Source organism: Fringilla coelebs (genome assembly GCF_963513975.1).
Source record: "Fringilla coelebs genome assembly, chromosome: 9".
Lineage (NCBI taxonomy): Eukaryota > Metazoa > Chordata > Aves > Passeriformes > Fringillidae > Fringilla > Fringilla coelebs.
The window spans coordinates 11830949-11854570 of record NC_140067.1 but is presented as its reverse complement, the minus strand read 5'-3'; the positions used below and the strand labels follow the sequence as shown (position 1 = coordinate 11854570).

At 39.6% G+C, this 23622-nt stretch overlaps 2 protein-coding genes across 14 annotated transcripts in view; one reads left to right on the top strand and one right to left on the bottom strand.

Annotated features, from left to right (window-relative positions):
* The window catches only part of FUBP1 (far upstream element binding protein 1), a 33868-nt gene extending 23788 nt beyond the window's left edge, over window positions 1-10080 (top strand). Inside the window, exon 20 of one of the 2 annotated variants that reach the window (XM_084211456.1) lies at window positions 9177-10080. In XM_084211456.1, coding sequence (XP_084067582.1) covers window positions 9177-9194 — 18 coding nt within the window. In that variant the 3' untranslated portion in view covers window positions 9195-10080. The remainder of the gene's footprint in view (window positions 1-9176) is intronic. The other variant, XM_084211454.1, reaches the window with a different exon arrangement.
* On the bottom strand, window positions 146-23144 carry NEXN (nexilin F-actin binding protein; the record flags this gene model as incomplete). 12 transcript variants are annotated; one of them, XM_084211449.1, is made up of 14 exons in its annotated part: window positions 23089-23144; window positions 15769-15850; window positions 14388-14579; window positions 14168-14249; window positions 13933-14081; window positions 12552-12593; window positions 11215-11409; window positions 10962-11135; window positions 8466-8651; window positions 4399-4599; window positions 2876-3097; window positions 1669-1854; window positions 734-1091; window positions 146-628 (listed from the first exon to the last, which is right to left on the bottom strand). In XM_084211449.1, the coding sequence occupies exons 2-14, from the start codon at window positions 15793-15795 to the stop codon at window positions 615-617; spliced, it is 2028 nt and encodes a 675-aa protein (XP_084067575.1). In that variant the 5' UTR covers window positions 15796-15850; window positions 23089-23144. The 12 variants fall into 12 exon arrangements, with proteins under 12 accessions (XP_084067575.1, XP_084067577.1, XP_084067567.1 ...); XM_084211451.1 differs by having other exon boundaries at window positions 15769-15846; window positions 23089-23107; XM_084211441.1 differs by lacking the exon at window positions 23089-23144 and adding an exon at window positions 22546-22777 and having other exon boundaries at window positions 15769-15846.
* Between the last annotated feature and the right edge of the window lie 478 nt (window positions 23145-23622).

The following is a 23622-nucleotide window of genomic DNA, read 5'->3' as shown; positions in this document are numbered from 1 at the left end:
CAAGAGTTGGTACTTTGAAAACTACTACAAACCTAAAGGAGATTGTTTTTATTTAGATTGTCAGCTGCATAGATTAATCAGAGCAGAACATTTTCAATGCAAGCCCATTTTAAAACAAAAGAAGTTATGCTGCTTGAAGCAATGGTGAGCAGTTATGTCATTTTTTTATTCTTTAAAAATAATACACTTGGGTTTTTGAAAATCATCAGTAAATATTCCCTTTGCCAGTTCAGTTGCCTCTAGGATAAAGTAAAACAGCTTAAATATTCAGTGCTCATGCAGGATACACCAGCAGACCTACACTGCTACACAAGTTCCAGATCGTGTATTCAGCTTTATTCTGTTACAGAAGAGTTGGTCTTCAAATGCTGGAGCACTATGATAATTCAGTTTCCTTCAGTTGATCTTTCATACATTGATTTTTTTATTTTTAGCCTTTGATACTAGTTTTTGCATTGAGTAGGGAATTCTCACAATTTGAAGGTTATGTTCTTATCTGACGCAGGAATGACAAATTAATGCACATCCTTGCTTTCTTTAGTTGGCCCCATCAGAGAAAGAGATGATGCAGTAAGAAAGTTGAGGGGAAGAAAGATTCCAGCTAAAGTAGAGCATTAGTAGTCATCAGCTAGAAAACAGAAAAAGGGTTAAGAGAGACAGGAAGTTAAGATTTTCATAACAGGAAAGATTCAGGAAGGCTGAGATATAAGCAAATTAAAATGCTAGCTCTTACTTTCAATGGTGAGAATACAGGTGCTAGCAGCTGAGCCTCTGTTGTTGACTGCTTTACACATATATTCCCCTTCATCTTCTGGGAAGGTTTCTGGCAAGTAAAGGCAGTAGGTTTCTCCTCTTTCAATATATTGATAGTCCTCAGAGTCCTGCAACATTTCCCCTTCAAACCACCATGTAACTTCAGGTTTTGGTTCTCCAGTAATTTTAACTGTAAATCTCACTGGCTCGCCGTCAACAACTGATGTGTTTTTCAGTGACTTCTTGAACCAGGGAGCTCCAGATCGAGCTTGATCCTCATCTTCACAAGTAGAACCATTAATAATGCTTCCCTCTTCTTCTTCTTCCTCTTCCCTTTTCTGTTTTAAAATAAGTTGAATTTAAAGTAGCAATAGCACTATGACTGATAGTGACACATGTTTGATTACAAATTACTGTGTTCCTGAGAGGAGGAAATTCCACATCTGTTCTCAATACATAACAATGCACCCAATCTGGGTATGCCACAGGCAGTAAAATGCATTTTAATGAGGCTGGAATGTTGGTGTAAAATACAGGTATGAATGTCAATTCCATTGTCAGACTATTCACGGGATCTCACATACTCTGACATGGGATGTCAGCAGTGTCTCATACTTTTCTGCAAATGTTCAGGTCGGATGGAGGCTTGAGCAGCCTGATCTAATGGGAGGTGTCCCTGCCTACTTTAGGGGAGTCAGAACTAGATGATTTTAAGGTCCCTTCAACCCAAACCATTCTTTGATTCCACGGAGAGTATATGCAAACACCAAAAGCAATTTTATATTGTTTCAGCGATTCCTAGCACCTACTAAAAGAAGTAAAACGTTCCTTTTGTACCTGGTAGTGTCGCCTACAGTGGTTATTAGAAGCTAAGTTAAATGACACAACTGGACAATATTATTTTGCAATTTATACCTTCTGTAATGCTGCATCGATTTCTTTTTGTTCAAACTGCATGCGTAGTAATTTCTGTTCCTCAATCCTCCTCTGCTCCTCTTCTTCTCTGGCTCTTGCCATTTGCTCAAAACGAGCCTTCATGTTTACTTTGTGAGTAAATGGAGCCTCAGATATCTTGGCTGGTGTCACATCTACGTCATCATCCTTGGGAAATAATAATTAAAAACAGGGCTTAACTATAATTTATTGCCTTAGACATATATACGATAGCAAAACTTGTTTTATCTTCCCAAAGATTTTTTTTAACTGAGCAGAGCCACACAGAGACCTGGTTTTTTCAGAAGTTTGTTTGAGTGTAGGATGAGTTTTGTAATAGTTCATCCAAGATTTTTGCAAAAGTAATTTCAGAAATTCTATGTAAAGAAATAATCCTAAAGTTTTATTCATATACAAGTTGAGCACTTCTTGGCAATTGTAAATCCTCAGTGATTTGAGTACATTGCCATGATGTTAGATTGGGTTTAACACTAAAACAGTTGACCTCATGAAAACAATGAGTGTCAATTAGTAAATTAAAAGGTCACAAATAGGACAAGCTTTGAGCTGATGCCGAAGAGCCAGAATGAGGCTCAGATCAGGCTTAATACTGGTAAAGTTTTACATTTCATCACAAAAGTTCACACTGAGCGTATGGTTTACAGACTGTTTTGTCACTGATAGCTTCATTTCTTGGGGTTTCCCCTCTAAAAACTGAAGGATCTGGTCTGAAGTACACATAAATAGGCATCCTCTTCTGCTGTTCCCTGAGGAGTGAGTGTGCATCACAGAGACTTGATCTTCAAATGGTATTGTTTGAATTTGGTAATTGAATTTGTTATTCAATTCATGCAGCGGAGAATGAATTAAGAATTCAGAAGGACAAGCAGCTCAAGTGATGAGTAATAGATAATTCTCAGATATGTTTTAAGCCCTCAGGCTGACAGGTTTCAGCTTAAAATGCTTTGAGCAGAAAAGCAGAAATCTGCTTGACCAAATCACCAGTAACAAACTGGTGCTGTTTCTTTAAGGGATGCTGAGGTGTGATACCCTTAAGCATCCAAGGGAGGGAACAGGAAAGAAGGGAAAACCTAATTTTGGAGACAGCAACATTTGATCAAAGCAGCAGCATTGTCCACTCCTGGATCATCAGTGTGCTGATCATTAACATACACAGAATGCAACTTACCTCTTGAAATTTTTCAGCTTCCCTTTCTCTTATTTCTTCATCCATTGCTCTTCTCTTTGCTCGCTCTTCTTCAATCTTCTTCCGTATTTCTTCTTGAGACAGTTGTCCTATTTTTTCAAACTTGCTTTTTAAGTTCTTTGCCTGAATAGAACCGCTTCTTTTTAGCTTTATCAATTCTTCATACTCTTTGCTTAACTCAAAAGTTTCAGACTCTTCTTCCAGCTGTTCAGAAACGACAGAATGTGTAAGATGGAAAACGCCCTTATTATTTTTACTACCTATTCTCCCCCCAGATGGTGTAATTCAATACATTACAGTTCTGTTATTTGAAATCAGAGACCTTTCCCCTGTATTTTTTTTTTCTTTGCTATCTCATGATGAATGCATTTGTCTCATAGCTCAACTAGATACAAATTTTAAAATACCTTGCTTGAATATGCCATTTGTTCAAGGGTTGCTGTCAATAAACTGCCCTTCTTGGATTCAGAAAACCAGACACAGACCAATACAAAAAACTTACCAGGAGTCCAAATTCACCTATACTTGCTTGCAGTATGATATGAAGTAATCCTCTAAAATACAGCTATTTTGTTAAAAATAAAATACTGCCTTTTTTTTCTTTTCCTAATTCAATGAAAAAGTAAATGACATTTCAAGATGTCGTGGCTGGAAAAGAAGGGGCAGTTGTGAATCTTGTAGCAAACCACATGGGAAGCTGTAATTACTGATCTTTTTCTCCCTCCTTTCATGACCTCTGGTTGTAAAGATGTACATGCATTTTAGCTGGGTGTCCCTGTCTCTCCCTGCTTCCCCATGATTAGTTGAGAACATCACAAGCTAGAGCCTTTACTACTTGCTCAAGCTTTGCAACAAAAATAATACAATAATAAATTGATGTTGTTCTCTAACGTTTGAAAGGGAATAATAAAGAATTGCTACCCACAGCCACACTGAAGTGTAAAGTTCATCAGTGTGATATTTTAAACATTTGGGACGTAAAGGAGATTTTGTGTGTGATTTTTAAAATCAACTCTGCCAGTCTTCAAACCCTTGATACACCAGTTAGAAAAAATTTGAGCCCACTGTATTTTTCTCATTATGTAGCACAGTATTTCTCTAAGGAAAAGCGAGAATTTTGCCCTTTCTTACTTCTGTTTTTGTATTGTCTTTTGGAAACAAGATATTTCCGTTCTCTCAAGATCATAAATATTATCTAATCATTTTAGTAATAGTCCAGAATTTTCAGAAATCACTGCAAAACCAAATTACAAATTTGTAACTGTACTTACTTCTAAGGTGGCAGTGGATAAACACATTTTCCTGATAGATTAGTGATAAAAAATGCCATTATATAAAATGTTTTACAAATAAGGTTTTCTATTTTTCTTTCCTTTCACATAATGTTAAATGTATTAAAACTTCTTTCAAAGGAATTTTTCTTTCCAGTCTTAAACTTTTAGTAATGAAGTGATACATTTTATTTTTATTCAGAGCATGCTTAACATATAGTTTGATGTACAAACCTCTCCCATTTCTTGTCTCAGCTGTTTAAATTCTTGCCTTTCCATTTCCAACTTTCGCCTACGCTCTTCTTCTGTGCGCCTCTTTTCTTCCTCCATTTTTTGTTTCAGCAACTCCTCAAAATTAATTTCCAGTTTTCCAGGTATGAGAGATTCTTGAGAAAAGGTTTTAAACATTTCCGGTGATTCATCATCCAGCACCTGCTGGAAATTCAGAGCATTAATTACATCTGTGATGAAATTACAGCATTGTTCAGACACTTCTGGTACATAAAGATGAGTGACTACTTTGTCACATCTGCCCCAGCACAGACAGGTGCACTGTGCCAGTGTGGGCATTCCTCTCATGGTGTGGGAGGGAGTGCTTTGGGGGTTTGTATTTAACTTCAGTTACCACACTTGAACTTTTATAATGAAGATTAGGTGGTTTTTTAAAATGCAGGATTTTCCCTCTGCAGGGGAGGATGCCCTCCAAATGCACCTCTAGGACCTGAAGCAATTCATTCCTGTTTACTTCAGACAAAGTGTTTGTGTTTAAATGTCATTGCTCTTAATACTGAAGTACATTTATCTGTAATCTTTCTCTTAAGCAATCTGAATCATATTTGTGTTCTAAAGCAGTATTAGTATTCCCAGTAAGGATAACTGAACAGAACATTCAGAAGAAGCTCTTCTTTTTGCACTAATTGTTTATGTTAAGCTATGTGGCTAGTTTATTGATTTATACAGCCACTAGCAAGGGTTTCCTCCTTTCCCTGTCCTTGTCTGGCTTCAGTGCAGGATGAGGCCTGGTTGGCATTAGGAGCAGCTGGTCTATCTTTTAGACTAACTCGTAACATAGTAGAGGCTAGGAAAGGCAGTTTTCATTATTTCCAAAGCAGCAAGTGCAAGAACTAATTATTATCAGACTGAATTTGTTGAAGTACTAAAATGAACACTACAAAAGCAGCAGTAGTGACAGTGAGTTATATATTTTAATGTAATGTAAGTTTATGAATAAGAATATATGTCCATGTAACTATATAAACTTACTAACAGAGATTGTCTCAACAGGAATGTTCTGTAGGTTAAGGTGAGGTGAGGCTGGGCAATGGTCAGGTAGTGAACTGGAGGGTGATGTGGCTTTTGGCACTGTTTAATCAGTACAGGTTTGAAAAGCCTTGTGGCAAACATGGGAGAGCTCAATGTGCCCTAAGTTGTAGGCATTTCCAACAGCAGTAATCAGTCAAATGATAGAAATAATTAAAGGAGCAATATTTCCATTTGAGAAAATGCTCTGACTATAAAGGGACAGAAACCAGACATTTCTGTAAGAGCCTTTGGCACTACTTATATTAATTGCTGCTTACTGCCTCTGTAACCCACACCTTTCTCTGCTGTTGGTGTTATCTTGGTTCATACCACACTCTTGACCTACTTTGCCCATATCCTCTTTATTTGCCACAGCTCTTTCAGTACTTTTTTTAGCCCAATCCCACTCAAATTTTGTTTTTCACTACAGATTTTACTCAGATCTTCCCTCTAAGCTTACAACTGGACTTCAGCACCACCATTCCTTCTAGTCTTCATTTGTTTTGTGTAATATGAGCATATTTGTTGAAATTGTATTATAGAGAAGTCAAAAACCAAAGCTGTGAACTCTTTCCTATAGTGAAAACAATGCCCCACAGTTTTTAGAGGCTATTCAAAATTAAATTAGCAAAGCAGCATGAAAGTCTCTTGCTGGTGGTGCATTAGTTCATAAGCTCATCACTTCAAGAAGATACTGAACCTAAGTGACCACAAGAAGCATCAACTCAGAATTTGCTCCCAAGAATTCAAAAGCTGTGCATGCACTAGCAGCTGTCTGTATTTCCAACTTACTAAGTTATGAAAAGACAGCCACCTTCTCCCTGGTTAAAAACCACAAAGATTTAGCTGAGCTGTGTGATGCACAAAACCTCTGTGGTTAGTTCAGTAAATATTTTATCCATATTTTGTGAAATTAGGCCATACTTCTTTTTTTCTGCAAAGTGGAAATGGTTGGTAGTGAGAAACGTTCCTGTAACCATCATGGCTTGCAGCATAGTAAACAGGAAAAGTTGTTTTGTTTTGTTTTGGGGTTTTTTTGTGCTAAGACAGGGGGTTTTTTTGCAGTCTCTACCAGAAAAAGATTGATGGGGGTGAAAGACAACTGCTTCAGTGTAGAAGTGATCACACTGATGCTGGGGAGCATGAAAATAGCACAAGGAAATGTGAAATAAGGAGATCCAAAAGGAGGCAGCATTTGTGTATTCCAGCAACAATACTACCATTTCTACCACTTCCAAGATGAAATTAAAATGAATGAACATTAAAAAGTTCCTGGAATAACAGTTTAATGTTCATTTTTACTGCCTTTGAAAGGGAGGACTATTATATTTTTAAAGATTTTAGGACATATCTTCACTGCTGCTACATTTTGTAGCAGTAGGAAATAAGGAAAATAGAGGGTTGTATTCTTTTAATAGTAGAAAATGTAGTATTCATATTTGTGATGCTACTTAACAGAGAACTTTCAAGTGCATAAATGCTAAAAATAGATTTCAGGGTTTTTTTAGTTACAGACCACTTTCACTGTCTGCAAGTAGAGCAGTCACAGCCACTGTGCTGCATCAGTGAGGTTTTTTCTTGCCTGGTCACTTTGAGTTTAGATTCTGCTACACTGAGGCCAAAAAAAAAGAGTTTCTCAAGAAAGCAGGAAAAAACAGAAGCAGCACATACTTTCTGTGCTTCCTTTAGTTGTCTACTGCCTTTTCATAAAAAGTCTCCAGTAACATCATTTGTTGGATTGAAGGTATTTTTAAGTGGCTTTAGGGGTTGTTTTCTGTCTTTGGAGATACAGAGAGACGCTATTTTTCAGTACAGTATCAAATCTAAATTCACATTGTAGCTTCTCTGGGTAGTCTTTCAGCACAGGTCTTTGGCCCAATATCCAGGCAGAGGGAGCTCTGCTGGCAGTATCAGTACTCTTACGAAGTTTTCATTTCTCTCCCAAGTATTGCTTTGATTAAGAAAATGTTACTGGGCACACAGTTGGCCTTTCCCAATTCAGCCACAGAGGATGTAGGAAGATGCTCCCAGATGCCTGGGTTATTCCACAGTTCTAGACTGGCAGGTCCTGCCCTCCCTTTTGAAACAAACACTACTTCGTTCTAGTTTATATCTGTGTAATTTACGGCTGTATTTCCTGATATCCACCAGTAAGAAACTGGCTTATACCCAAAAGCCTGCTGAATCTTGAAGTGGTTGGAATAAGTATGAAGACCACAGTGAAAAGCTCTGTGGCCACTTTTTTTTTTTTTTTTTTTTAATATAAATAGTAGTTGCCAACCTCTGAAATCAGGTATCTTTCTGTGCTTTCAGGTAGTGTATGTCAGTTCTAAGCCCCTGAAAATTTCTCTCCAGTTTAATCCTAACTCAAATTTTAGAAGTCCTTGCATATGGCAGAAATCTGTGTTTATCAAGGAAAGACAGTACTACAAAGTGTTCTACTGGTAAACACCACAAATTATTTTTTTGTTTTTCCCTGAACAAGCGTTACAACATCAAGTAGAAGAGCTCAACCTTTTAATTTTTTCTCCCTGAAGAGCCACAGATGACTGGAAAATACATACTTGCAGTGAGCCTTTTTCTACTATGTCATTAATTGTGCTATAGTAGTAAGAGATGATTGGTGGACACCCTGTAGAGGTAGAGGAATATACTTGGAGCTGTAAAAGAAATTGCTCTTCCCAAAAAAACTCAAAACAATTAACCCTCCTTGTGAAAACATTTTGCTTCCCAAGTCTGTTGCATCTAGTGCAATAATACCCACTGGATATGATACCTGATTTTGACTAAATTATCTGAAATCCTCTCTAGGCTGGCTGTGAGGAGGGATTGTTCTTGACTAGTTTAGCCCATTACTTTATAATAAATACTAAGGTGAACTAATTAATGAAGGAGTTGAAGCACGTATTCCTAACTTTATTTAAAAGTTTTTCCCAGAGTTTCTTTCCAGATAGGGATTTAGGTAAAAATTAAATTCTGTGCTAAACCAAATGCCATACCATGTTCTTCCTTGCTTCAGCAAATGCTCTTTTCTCCTCTTCTATGCGTCGTCGTGCATCCTCTTCTGCTTTCCTCTTTTCCTCTTCTCTCCTCTGTCTTTCCATCTCCTCAAAACTGAGTCTGAGTTTACCAGGGCGGAATTCTTTAACAACATTTTCAGATTCTTCGTCACCACCTTCATTTATCTTGAGAGAATAGGGAGAGGAAAATGTAGAAAGCATTTACCCGAACAAGAAAAAATATTCTTTATAGCAAATAAATACTCCATTCCTTTCTGATCTTTTATAAGTACTGTTTTCTCTTTGGGGGAAAAATGCATCAAGACTAAGGTTCCTGTGAGAATCACTTGAACCTTTGTTCTAGCCAGGGGAGTGAGAAAAGAAATTTTCAGTATCCTACACATAGCTTTTATACTTTTTAAAAATGTGTTGAGTGTGTAATTTAAAGAACAATGTGTTACCAGGAAGAGACTGAACAGTTAAGTACATACTTTATGGTCTCATTGTTGGATCATTTACTGTAAACCACTCTCTATTTTCTTTATTTACATCATTTTCATAGATGTTTATACCACCAAGTCTTTTTGTTTTGTATAGAAATTGCTTTCATCAGTGCACCGCTTAAAGAAATGCTGTACAGTCTTATAGCAAAACTGAATCAGTTAGCATTTTGCTATTCCAGACTGAGATTTTTGTTTATTTTATTTTTAGACATTTAATCATCACTGAAGAAAAGGAATTGAGATACTCTGATCTCCTCACTATAGCTTCTCTCCAGTGAACACTTATGTGCTAAGAGAAGCCTGTGGTTTGCAAGCTGCAATCAAGACCCCCTTTCAGAAGACATCCCAGAGTACTTTATCTGTTCATGGAGGAAGTGACTGGGAGCTGTCAGAGTACTGATAATCCAGATCTCTGTACTGTGAGCAGCCCTGGGACTGGTATGTGGGACAACCCATTAAGGGAATTAGAGAAATCTTTATTTGAAATTTGTAAGGGGGAAAAAAAATTGAGAATTTAAGGAAATTAACCACTGAATTCTTAAGAAAAATGTTTGCTTCAAATTTTGACAACCACTGGTCAGCAGGTACAGCTTCATGTTAAAAAATTTATTTTGATGTGGAGAATTTGTAAATTATTTCGTATTACTTGATAAATAAATGCATAAGAATAAGGAACAGAGAGGTGAACTAATCTTCACTTAGAACACCTAAGTGACTTTATGGAGTTCACTCTCCTTCAGTTTCTTCACTCTTCTCCTTCATGAGAATCCCTTGCCCAAACAAAAAAGAAAAAAGTGCATTATTGACATAATGGCAAGGTTATTGGTGTGAAACAACAGCAATTTATTGGAGGTGGAGATGAAAAAGTAAACTACAATTTGGGTATCTGCCTAAACCTAGAATCTCTCAATATGGACCAGTTGGGAATTTGTGTGTTTCAGCTTTCTAGAAGTTCTGTGTTGTTGGTTTTGTTCAAGTTTGTTTCTGTAGAATATAAATGTCCTGAATGTTTTTGACATATAATCAAAATGGTGATCTAGAGCTGTTTTTCCAAGACTGTTCATGCATAATTATACTCTGTTAAAGCTAGCAAATTCCTATAAATAATATTTTCCACGTTTTTATGGAAGATTAAAATCTCATTTCTTGTTAATCTTGTTTGTATGTGAATTTTGTATGCGAATTAAGAAAGTGATCATGACTATACAGGGGAAAAGTATTCAAATACAGAACTTCAAAAATGCTATTGGAAATGGAATATGGAAAAATAAGGAAACACAGAACTAAACTATCTGCTTATCTTAGGTTAATACTAAGTGTATGACTCCTTCAGTGTGATCAAAGAACAAACTATAGTGAGCTCTGTTCATAGCTGATCTAACTCTGACTTATGATAAAGAACACATATGGAGGCAGTTTTCCAAGTAATACAAAACAGGATCTGTGGGCTGCATTTCTGACAAATTGGGGGATTTCCTCTAGTAATTTATAGTATGTTGTTGTTTATGTCAGTACATAAAAAAGAGCTGATCTGTTTGTTTGGGGGTTTTTTGCCTTCATGAGAGGAGAGTTGTAATTGATGTATATTTCTATCACATTTAGAAATAAATATGGGGATAAGAAACAGCATTCTGTTACGAGGGAATGTTTGCATCAAATACCAGTTACTGAACCATCTGCAGCACTACTTCAGAAGAAAACAGACAGCCACTCATCTTCTTGAAGGCTTGCAGCTTAAGATACTACAAAGTGTAGATTAAAAAAATCAAAGAAGTTGCTGGCAAAATCAAAACACTTGTTATTTTTTGGTTTACTAAAAGAATGTCTAAAGCATTATGCCAGTGTGGTTACTGAGTTAGAGTGAAGGTCAAAAACTTTCATTTCCAGACTCTTTTAACAGCTTGAAATAAAGATAAGGAATAAGAAAAGAGAAGAATCACATACAGGAAGGAATGTACAAATTGTGTACCACCATGAATAGATGTGTGCTTACCATTCTCTGCCTGGCTTCTTCAAAGGCACGCTTTTCCTCTTCCAAACGCTGCCTTGCTTCTTCCTCAGCTTGCCGCCTTTGATTCTCCTGTCTTTGTCTTTCCAGTTCTTCAAATGTGACTTTCAGTTTACCAGGAGACAGAGGGTCTTGAGTTTCACTGTTTTCATTTTCACCCTGTGTAAAAAAAATGAAACAATTGTATCTTAAGCCTATAAATATCTATTATATAGGTATTTTTGGATGACTGGTTTACCTGGACAAATGAAAGGCACTTGGGTTCCTTAAGGAGTTGGTTTTGTTCCTCATCTTTTAGCTCCATTTCTTCATCCTGTGTCTGTCTTTGTTCTGCTGTCTCCTTTCCTGTGTTTTCAGAGATGATTTTCATCTTCCCAGATGTCCTGGTGCTCTTTACCGGCACTACTGTAACTAGCAGTGAATCATCCCCTTCCTGTCCAAAAAGATATTTATTACATTTTCATGAAACTTGACTTCTAGGTGGACTCATTTCTTAATGAACCTGCTGTTTAACGTGTGTGCACCAAAGCTTCCAAAAGATTTACTTGTATTGAATATTACCCACAAGAATAAAGTCACTAGTTTTCTTCTAATATCTGAAGAGTATAAAGAACTGAATTATATTTTAAACATAACAGCTGGCAAACTCCTTAATTTCTTTATAGATTTTCATTAACTGTTAGCCATAAAAACTCAAGGTTTGGGAAAGAACGGGTGTAATTTTGAATACACAACAATTATAACCACACTCTACTTCCAGTTTTATATTTATTATGTAAATGATAATAAACTGCAGCTGGAATAAGCCAATAGCTCAACACAGAAATATGTGATTTGTAATTTCTAATATGTAATTTGTCAGGTACAGTAATTGTTTCTTAAAAAGGATGTTGCTGCTTCAACTCTCTATTTACAACTTAATTGCCAAAATATAATTTACCCATATTTTTCCCTCCTGTTGAATAAGTTTAAATTGATGAATTTGCAGGCTTAGTTTTTTCTTTCCAAAACTGTAGTAGGAGTGTGATTTTCTTGTGTTAGTGAAAGACGATAGGACCTTTGGGCCCAGCTTTTTGAAATGAAACATTTATTTGCAAGACTTAAAATCAAAACCCATATGGTATATTAGTAAAAAAAAATAACAAAGTTAACTGAGTGAGGTGTTCAAACATCTGTATATTGTCAGAATCCCCCTTTAATTTCAAGTTTAAGGCAAAGAGCTTTTAAGATAATTCTTTGCAAAGCCAGAGGACTTAAAAGAATCCCTAATATATATTTATATTAGGAAAAGAATTACTAATACATATAAAATAATTCTGGTGGCTTTGAATATTTACATTTTAGATGTTCTTAACTAACCACGAAGTATTCATAGTGCAGGCTCTGTTTCGGACTTCAATATATTGATTTCAAGTATTGAGATAGTTCCATATATGTTAGAAATTTGTTAACTCCTTGGCTGAACTTTAATTAGGTATTTCGTGCTGTTTTCTAAGTTTTCCCAACCCAAATTACAAAAATAAAACAAAGTGAATAAAAATGTAGGTGAACATTTCTTTAAAAAAATCCGATTACCTCAGCTGCTGATTCAGTTCCCGTATTGTTAAAGTCATCAATCTATTAAATGAGAATTTCATATAATTACATTAATTTGGCTCTTTGCCTTAGAGTTGCAAACACAGAACTGGAAATTCTTTTTGTCTCAGTGGTACATATGTAGCACATAAATTCACAGAGGTGATAAGGACCGAGGCTCTATTGGAATGCTTCAGATAGGTCAGCTTGTCGAGGAAGAGGCAACAAGATATGAAACATCCCACACAAAGTCTGCTAAAGCATTCTCAACACAGTGCTGAACCAAGAACAGTACTTGAGATGTCCATTCTTCATTTAAACATTTCAGAATCATATTAAAAAAAAAATTTAAATAATCTAAAGCTAAGTCATTGATCATTTCTGATTCAAGTGACTTTGTCTTCCCCTCAAACTCTTGAAAAAAGCCGAATGCTGTGCTTGCTTCCTATGCTGTGCCTATGTTATGGCTTAAAACTGAGACACTTTTTAGAATTCTACATTTCTGCCTTGTAGGGTAGATTAAAAATATGCTGGATACAATGCAAATTAAATGGTTTTAACAATGTTAGAAGTTCTAGTTGAAAAGACTATCTAAAAACTGACTTCTCCTATAGCACTGCTTTTCATTTCTTACACAAATTTAAACCTAAATGAAGTTCTACTATCATTTGGTTAATAGAAATTTGCATATGTTTTTAGTCTATCATTTAAATGCTTACTCTCACTGCAGTATTTGCAGCACTGAAGAAAACTTGCAAAAGTAATTAAGTTTGATATCCTACAAAAGACAGAATTTGCTTTATTGGCATCGATAAAAGTAGGAGTCTGTTCATATGTTATATATATATATATATATATGTGTGTGTATATATATATATGTGTGTGTGTATATATATGCAATGATGGCAAAGGAATAAAATATGAGATGGATCTTCATGGTTTATTATTTTTACTGCATTAGTGTTGTCTCATTTTTACCTGCCACTGGCGTTTCTTACTACTTCTTGCTTACCTTAGTTCATGTATCACTGAGCTCTATCCACTAACTTACAAGGAAAGGTTGTCTAAAGTAAGAGTTTATAAAATACAAGAAACGTTTTCAAATTAGTTTAGTAAACTTATATGCATATGACACCAAAATTTGTGCCTGGTTTCTACCAGGTCTGTGCCTGCCCAGTTTCATCTGCTACTCAACTTTGGAGCTTACAAGAAAATTGTAACTGTAAAGAAATAAAGACTGTCTGAACATTATATCTCACTTCCACCCCACGGAGCACCTCCATGTAAATCTCTACTATGAGAAATCTTAAGATCAAATCTTTCTGACCAATACAAAATGTTTTTCTTGTTTATTGTTTACAATTACATCAGATAAACATACCTCCTGTGCCTTTTTTGCCAGTTCTCTTTGAATTTTTCTTTTCTCAATCATATCTTGTTCAATTCTGCGCTTTCTTTCTTCTTCCGTTCTTTTTCTTTCTTCTTCTTGCCTTTGCTTCTCCATTTCTGCAAACTTGCCTTTAACAGTTCCTGTGGACATGAAATGCACAGCTCAGCAGTTCCATCTAACACTCACCCAGGGAATTCTGTGGCCTTTAAAGTCAGGCCACTCTTACCTATGAGCTTTGGAACATAACCCTTTTCTGTTTTAGATTGTTTGGTGTCATCATCTTCATCAGATCCAAGCAGTTCTTTCATCTAGTTGATGAAACACAGAAAGTAAACTGTCTTTATAACTTCAATGAAATTCCAGTATTATTGTCTTCAAATAATGTGAATAGATTTTCAGATACAATATTAAATATTATAACACAAAATATTAGCAAAGAAAATAACCTCCTGCTTTCTCCTGTTCCATTCTCTCTCTCTAACATATTGTTCTTTTCTTCTTTGCTTTTCATCTCTAGATCTCCTTTGATTTCTTTCTTCCCTTGCTTTCTGCATAGCTTCAAATTTATCCTTTACATCACCTTTGTGAAGCTTGGGCACATAGGACTTTTGGACGGGTTTAGATGAAGAAAGCAGAATCTTGGTGAAGATATAGAAGAAATGAAGATAAGAAAAAGAAAGGTGAAACAGATGGACAGAAATATTCTGATAGATTGGATTTGAAAGAATGTAAGAAAATAAAACAGAAGTGCAATTGAGATTATGACCTTTGTGCATTGAGCCATCATCAGTTAAGCATCATTGTATTTGTTCATAAGTAGTCATAAATACTAAAATATCCAAAACAACATTCAGCATTATATTAACCTATTAAATTAGATACAGATTTCTATTGTTGCTTTCAATCTTTAGCTATCACCAAAGAGACTCTCTGCCCCTAACATTTAAAAGAGATAAAAAGACAAAGATACATAATACAAAACGAGAGTTTTTCTGCAACACTTCAACAGCTATCTATAGTTTTTTAATAAACTATAGTACTTCTTAATTTAAAACTTGCAATATGCTTACTGTTTCCATATCTAGAAAAAAACAGGAGCCCAGAGATTTTATGTTATGAAATACAAAGATCACTGGACCATCAGGGCTCTGATGCTGATGCAGCAAATGGACACTTCTTTGCCAGTGATTACTCTGTGGGTGTCCAAACACCAAAGGTTCCCTTTCAGAACTACTGTGAAGCTTTTTTCTTTTTACAGTGACGACAACAGGAATGTTCTCAATAAAGTAATACTAAGAAAACTGGCTAAAAACATGCTTTGTTTCATATTTTTCCACCTACACCTGAAGTTTTTGTTCCTGCTACTAAGTAAGTCTATGTAGAAGAGGAAACACTTGAAGTAGCCTAATATATTTATATTTAAGCATCAGATGTAAATGTTGCCCAGAATTTTGCCACCAACATTTAAACCTTTTCCATATTTCACCCTCCTCCATGTTTTTCTAATAAGAACATAATTCATAGATTCCATCAAATCTTAAGCTACTTAACAAATCGCCTTTCAATGTCTAAAAATAATGGCAATACCAGCAGACTTCCACTTTTCCATATTTCACCCTCCTCCATGTTTTTCTAATAAGAACATAATTCATAGATTCCATCAAATCTTAAGCTACTTAACAAATCGCCTTTCAATGTCTAAAAATAATGGCAATACCAGCAGACTTCCAGTATAATTGTCTTTTACAATTATTTGTAATTATTACTTTTGCAAGCATTAGTTGTAAATTATTGCTTTGCCTTGATTATTTTAAAATTGGTACATACCTCAGTTTTCTGTGCAATGTCATTCATGGTTACTGTATTGTGCTCTGCACCTGGTATATTTAAGATGGCTTTCAGTTTCTACCTAAAAGAAACAGTTGTAGTTACATTCTTTTCTTTTCCTTTTAAATGATGCTTTAACCATCTTCCTGTAAATAAGTTTGCATAGGCTGAAATTGATGTATCACAATTTCACTTGGTCCACTGGGGCTTTTGCAGACATGAATAGATTCTAAGTATGCCACAGTAATTAAAAGAACAAGCTTATGATTCACTATTCATGCCCATAACTCTTCTATATAGTCCTAGATATTGGGTTCTAATTTCCATTTTAAAAAAACAAACAACTCGGAGCCAAACTCTGGCTGCCCGTTCTGCTCGCTGCCAAGCTGCTGTTCCCGGGGCTCGTCCCGCAGCTCCGGGTCCCGCCCGGCCCGAGCCGTGAGCGGGGCTGCGGGAGCTGCGGGAGCTGCGGGAGCTCGGGCCAGGAGCCCCCGGCTCCCCCAGCCGCTGCTTTGCCTTTGCGGGGCTGCCGGAGGGGAGATGTGCTGGGGGAGCCCCTGCTGCCAGCTCCGGCCCTTCACCCAGCACACGGGTACAAAGTAATGCTGTCCCTTCTCCTAGGGCTGTTCTCCAGGGAAAAGTAGTGGAAAAAACTATGAAATGGGATAGGCCAGCCACATAAAGATAAAGCATTTGTATAATTTAGCTGTGTTCTGGAAATTACAAAGCATTTTTAGAAGAAAATTGTTAAAAATTTTAAAGTACAGTGTATACTAGGAAGCTAACAGAAAGGCACTTTCTCTTCTTTTTCTCTTCTTTTCAGCTTCAGGTCTATCAGAGCTCATGGGAAGAAGGAAATCATGATGTGACTCCAGTGCTACTGCTGTCTATATTGTATTGATCCTCTGAGTCCCAGGAAAGCCTAAACTCAGTGTGCCAAACATGGTGCAAATAAGGGGCTCAAAGATTTTAACCAAAATGCTGGAAAAGCAGCTTATCACTGGAAGGCACTTCTCACTTGTGGTTTAGAGGAGCTGAAGTCAGGGATTTTCATGATTCAGAAAGTTAAGCTCTTATTTTTCAAATTGTCTGAGTGTTAATTGCAAACAGATTATGAACACAAAAATATTTATGAACTTTTGAAAATAATTAAGAGTTGTTTTCATGTAAACTCTTCAAAAATACACCAACATCACCAGTGCTCGCTGGCACTGCTGTAGCTACACAAAAGGAATGGGATTCTTAGAGATCTTGGGATGTTTTCCCCAGTGGATGCAGTCACAACATATGAAACAAGCATTTAGCTACCAGTGCTTGCCCTGATTTACAAATTCTAAACTCTTCAAATTTGGATTCTATAGAGATGTTCTGGAGAGCACGTAGGTGTTCCCTTTCAACCAGTTAGTAGGGAAAGTCACACCACCCCCACCCCACTCCTTCATTTGTAGACTGATAGGAATCCAAGGCATTTCAGTTTCTCACTCCTGAACACATGAACATACAATCACTCAGTGGCAGTTCCTATTGAGATTGTTTCAGGTCAGCAGTAGCATGTTAGAGTATGTGGAGTCTAGAGAGGCAGATAATTGCATCAGCATTCTGTAGCCTTGGGGTCTCCGTAGGCTTTGCCATCCATTTGTACACTGTGCAGGATTTGAATGTCTCTGTAAGCTTTAGCTGACTTCTATGCATTTAAGTAAAATCCCCACTGTGATCAGTATAATCTTAAAACTACTTCAAATCTTTTAACTTCCTTATTTCTCTAAGCAGGTCTTAGAGAAAGTTCTCTGTTCTCTTCTTTTGCTACTATTTGATGGCTCCTTCCCCACTTGGGGCTGGCAACCTTTAGCCTGTAGCTTAACATACAGCAGCTGACTCAAAGTTTTACTGCAGGAACCCATCAGAAAACAAAGGAATGTCATGAATTGGTGTAATCCTTGCACTGAAGTAACAGAGATGTTTTAGCCTTGACATGGGGCTTGAAGACTCAAAGATAACCTGTCACAAGAAATTCCATCTCACCTCAACACCTCTAGGTAAGGTTACCACTAATCTTGACCATAGCAATGTACCCCATGGATTCATCTTAAAGTCATTTCAATACTGACTATTCCAAAGTCTGGTTTAATATGTACAATTAATTGTTAGAAGAAGACGATGTTCCTGAGTCAAGACTTTGTCTTGAACCTTTGCAAAAGCTCCAACTACCTGAACCTCTTGACAGTGGGATAACAAATCTGAAATTTTCCTTAGAAGTGAGAATGCTGGAAGAAATTTTCTTTGCAAATTCCTGCTGTCTGAACTTCCAAAATAGTGCCAGCCCAACAGGTTGTGGGCCTTCAAGATGGCAGATATGTTTCTGCCACTTGGAATACTGCCATATCTGCTATTACTTTAGGCTACTTTCCAGTTCATTGGCATCACTAACACTAATATGTTTGAAGGTTAGCCAGCTGGCTCTAAGGCATTTTGCCTCTGCAAGTCATCCTACCTCCACCTCTGATGCTAAAAGATATTGATGTAAAGCACCAGCACACTGCTAAACATGATACCACCCATGTGTGCACTTCCATCCCTCTCCATGGCCATTAAACCTTGAGCAGGATGAACAGCTGGACCCTGCCTCAGGCAACCCTCAGGGCAGATGAGTAATTTCCAATAAAGACAATCAAAATATTGAAGAAAAAAGAAAAGCACTCCTTGAGTTTTGGGTTGGGTCTGTGAGGCAGTGATGGCGGCTTCAGGAACAATCACTGCAGACAGAAGCTCCTTTGTATCTGCCCCAGCATCAGGAGAGGCTCACAGTCAATGAACTGGTGCTGAGAAAACCCCGGTGGCTACATCAGGAAGCCCTGACACCTACAAATCGTGGAAGAACAGTGCCTTCCTCATCTGCCAATAGCTTTGCAGAAGAATGCAGTAATAGATTTTCCAACCCAAGCAACCTTGACCTACTAATTCCCTTTTGAGATGAACTAGTTATATTAAATCACCCTTTATATGTATGTATTCTTGTTTTGTATTTTCCCAGAGTTCACCTAATAAAAGCAATTCTTATTTTTTGAAGCAACATGAGCCTGCCTGTTTAGTTCCTTACTTCAGAAACTGTTTATCCTATTACAAAGCTCTCCAATCTTAATATTCAGTCTCATCTTTTCTTTTCTTTCCCAAGATCAACGTACCTCAGCAGAAGCTTTAAGAGCTCCTCATTGAGGCTTCCCACTAAAAAAAAATCCCGGATGATAATTTTGAACATAACTGTGATCAAAACACAAGTTCAGCTTGTTACTCTTTGCCAACCCATTGTCATCACTCCAGCATTCACCTGAAAATACTGTAATTTTTTCTTCTCTCCACATCTTATCTTTCCTACAATTAAATGACATATCTTTGATAAAGTTAGTCTGGTGTTAGGAGTTTTATACTGAAAGTACCAGACTGCAGAGTCCCTTTGAAAGGTCCTCTCCTCAAGAAAAATTTAACTTGCACCCAGGGATTGTTGGTCCTAGCTCTGGAATTGGAAAAAAGAGAAAATGCACCTTAACTTGACTGGCTGTAACACAGAGAGAGTGAAAAGTTCAAGTGAAAATTTAATACAAAAGCAATAATACATAGGAAACCAGGCAACAGATTAGAAATGTTCTGTAAAAAATAAATTACTGCTTTCAAACATCTTACTCATTTACTGTAAATGGACAAGAAATCAGCTCAGATATGCCTTGATCTGTTATGATGCCAGCACTTTTTCAACTTTTCATACAGCCTCCCTAAAATCTTACTTTGGGCAAAAAAGTCAAAAAAGAAAACCATTAAGGGGACACAGAAAGTTTGATGGCTCACAAGTCCCAAAATCTATCTCCTTAAATTTAATTAATTTCCATTTCTGAAAGCAGGTCATAGTCCTCAATTGATAAAAAAAAAAAGTTGTGCAACTTTAACCAGATTAAAAAATAAAAAACCTTTCCATAAATAATAAAATTCACTTTCTTTTAAAAAAATCTTGTTTTCAGGGGCTTGATAAACATCTTCACAGACACAAAAAATACCATCATTTCCCTGAACCAAACAGCACTCTTTACAATAGGAGTATGAAGTCAGGACTTTAAAAAAAGGTCCAGTTCCTCTGTGATTTCTCCTTTCAAAGGGCCCCCTGATCTCCTACAGGGTACTGTGAGTTATAAATAAGCCCTTCATGGCACGGTCTAAGTTACGTTTACCATCTGTCTCCTCTTTGTGATCTACTTGCAGGGAAGTCTCCATTATATAAGAAAACCAAAATGTGAGAGTTGGAAACTCACTGCTTGCAGCCAAAGCACCAAGCAGAGGCAAACACAGTCCACAGCACTGAAATATTTAATAAAATATGAAACAGAACTGGACAGGGGGGAGAAATGGTCATCATTTATGTCCTGCCTGTAACTGCTCTGGAATGACACTACCAGTTGTTGTACCAAATTACACATACTGAAGTAGCTACTAAAATTATCATGCACAGGGGAGGATCCTGAGCTGGCATCAACCATCAGCTCCACTGAAGGCAGTGAGTTATGACAATTAATATCAGCCATCTAAACTTCTCATTTTGTGTAAATACAAAATAAAAAACTACTTGCACTCACTTTTAATTCCTTCATTAAGCCTTCATAATTAAAGACCAGAATGCTTACCAACAAGTGACCCAGATAATTTTTACAATCCTTTCCTCAGTCTTTCAATTTATCACACTTCAATATTTATTGAGAGTCTTATTTTGTTGTAGAATACTCCTTGCGGATAGGGTGTTATTTATAAAAACATGCCTATTGTAAAGGATGCCTATGTTTTATACAGCTGTAAACACTCCTAAAGCAGCAGTGCCATTCAGACCAATTGTTAAAAAAATGTAATCACCCTTCTCTGCACAAAAGGTCTGTTGATCTCTTCTACTGTTATGGGGTACACAGGCTCCAGAGCAAACATAGTGGGGGTTCAGAGACTGCTATAGTAGTGGGGAGTCCTGCTGGGATCTTCTAGCCCATTATTTCATGTTCCATAGTGTTTGCTGATCCTAATGGAAGTGGCAGTAAATTGTGAACTGAGGTCCCCAAGAGAAAAACCAGGATATTTTGCCCCACGCCACATTCCTCCATCCCCCACTGTGTCACGGCAGCTAAGATGAACCATGTGCTCTGTTGACTTCAATGACAGGACTTCAGAGACCAAGGTAACACAAATGCTGGCCACGAGGTGCTACTGCAATTTGTATCTTCGCTGCTGACAGGACACAGCCTTTCTGCCTCTTCTCAGAAATGCTCTTGGCCAGCTCAGACTGAAGCAGGGTGGTCACCCACAGTGGCCATGGCCTGAGCTCTGCCTATGCCCCAAAGGAGAGATCTCCAGGGCGTCCTGGAGACACACTGCTGTTTCCCCTTGAGCAGCCCTACCCCGCTGCTGGTGCTGATGCCTGAAAAAAGCTGCATCATGTGTACCACCTTCCCCTGAGCAGGCACAGCTGCCTTCAGTGCACAGCAAGGCTCACTTCCATCGCCCCCTGCACCGCTCTCCCAATGCCACGAGCTTTCCCCCTGCCTCCCTGCAGCCAGCTTGACCATGGCACTGGTTCTCCTTAAAGGACTTTCAAAGCTGGATAACCACATCAATGCTTGCCTGGCTTCTTTCACTGAGAAAACAGTAGTTTACTGTTAATCTAATTAATTAATTAATCTAATACATTCCAAATGCAGTCAAAGTATTCCTTACTAATGTCTTAAGCCATCTACCCAGCTCTTGCATTTCACTAGACTGTGCTTTCTACATAGACCAGTCATATTCTCATCCTTCTGCATGCTCCTTAAATGATACAGTTGGCCCTCCTATAGGACTAATTATAATTCATACTTTCGTTTAATTGGACAATTTTCTAGGAGATCTAATGTCTCTTAAGACCTGAGATCTAAGATTAAGAGTACAGTGTTTTCTACCATGCAACTATTTGCTGATTCTTGAAATTCTAACATGCTTCATTAAGCATGTTTTTTTCGATATTTGTCGGCTTAAAAGAAGCCCTTATTTACCGAAAACAAACGTGATAATAACTAATTTGCAACCTGTCACAGAAGCCAAATATTTTCTTCCAAGCCACTCTGTTTTACAGCCATCACTTCAGAGTGAAGCAGAACCAATGGACGCATTCAGTATGCCCTCACTGCTGAAGACCACAGCAACACAACTGAACTCCTCCGCGCGTAGAGACACGCGGCTTCTGAAAATCGGGCATTTAGGGGATTTTCAGCTAACTTTTATGAACCGCACATCACTCACCGCGGGTCCCTCACGACAGGGCGGGACGGCCCTCCCGGGCTCCGCGTCCCCGGGGCCGCCTCACGGGGCCGGGCGGGCAGAGCCCTGCGCACGGCAGCGCCTTCGGTTAAACCGCTGCGGCCGCGCCCGCCCCGGCCCCGCGCCCTGAGGGCCCCGCTCGGCACTGCCGGCCCCGCTCCCTCACGGCTGCGGCCACACCGTCCCCGGGCCCTCCCCGCCGCGGCCGCGGTGCGAAGGGGCGGCCGCCCCGCAGCCCTGCGGGCTGTGCTCGGACCGGCGGCCGGCGGAGCGGGGCGGAGCGGCTCTCGGCAGCGAGGGGAGACGGCGTTCCCGCCGCGTCTCCGGCCGAGGGGCGCCGCGGGCTGCGGGCCGGGCGGGCAGCCCCAGCCCCGCCGCACGCCGGGGCAGCGGGGCCGGCTGCGGGCGGCGGGGCTGAGGGGGCCGCGCTGTGCCCCGCGGCGGCGGAGCCGCTCTTACCTGTGCGCTGCCCGCGCTGCGGCTCGGGGCGCTCCGGCGGCGGGCGGGCTGCGCTGCCGAGCGCCCCTTGGCTGCGGCCGCCGCTCCGCCGCTGCAACTTTCCATAAAAGTCGCGACGCGCGCCCGGCGCCCGCATTCCAGGCGAGCCCCGCGCCGCGGCAGCTGGCCCGGCCCGGCTCGTCCCCGGCCCTGCGGCTCGGCGCGCCGTGCCCGGCCCCTCGCTGGCCGTGCGGGGGGCGCAGCCAGCCAGCCCCCCTCCCCGCAGGCAGCAGCCCGGCCAACAGGCTAATTTTGGGCTGGAAGCCGCACCGAGCTATAAATAACCGGGGCGGCGAGGCCGCCGCTCAGCTGCGCGTCCCTGGCCGTGCCGGCTCTGCCGCAGGGCAGCGGGCGAGCGGCGGGGGCTCCGCGGGCCGGGCCGGCGGGATGCACCGGGACCCACCGCCCGCTTTCGCCCTTCCCGCGCTGGTCCCGAGCACCGCGGCTTCTCCGGCCCGGTACCGGCGGGGCTGTGCCGGCCCGCCCCGGGGCAGCCCCACTCACCGCCGCCGCTGCAGCCCCGGCTCCGCATGCAGGGAGCGCTCCGCTGCTCCGGCTCTGCCGGCCCGCGGGGTTTTATACCTACGGCGGTCCAGACCCGGGTCGGTTAATGGCACATGGAGAGCGATCAACTAATAATAGTAATGTGACAGTTCGCTGATGGAGCGGGGAGGAATCTCCCTAGTGCCAGACTGCGAGAGGCAGAGCGCGGTGGCTCAAAGCAGCGCCTGTCGCTGGGAAGTTTACAAAGCAGAAACGTGATTTTATTACATCTGAACACATTCCTTTTCCTGCTTGAAGATGACTTGTTTCGTACATGTTCAGTTGCAAGGTTTCCAGTGCAGAACTTTCTTCTTCCTATCTCCCTTGTATTGTGTCTGCCGGACTGGAGCCCAACTTTCAGCTGGGTTATCAGCATTAGGACAATAACCACATGACCTTAGGCTGTGCAGATCTGAACAACGGCCATCAAAGCTCAAACACGAAAGGCGTTTGCCTTTTGAAGGACAGAACAGGCACTTTCCCCTGGTGCCACCC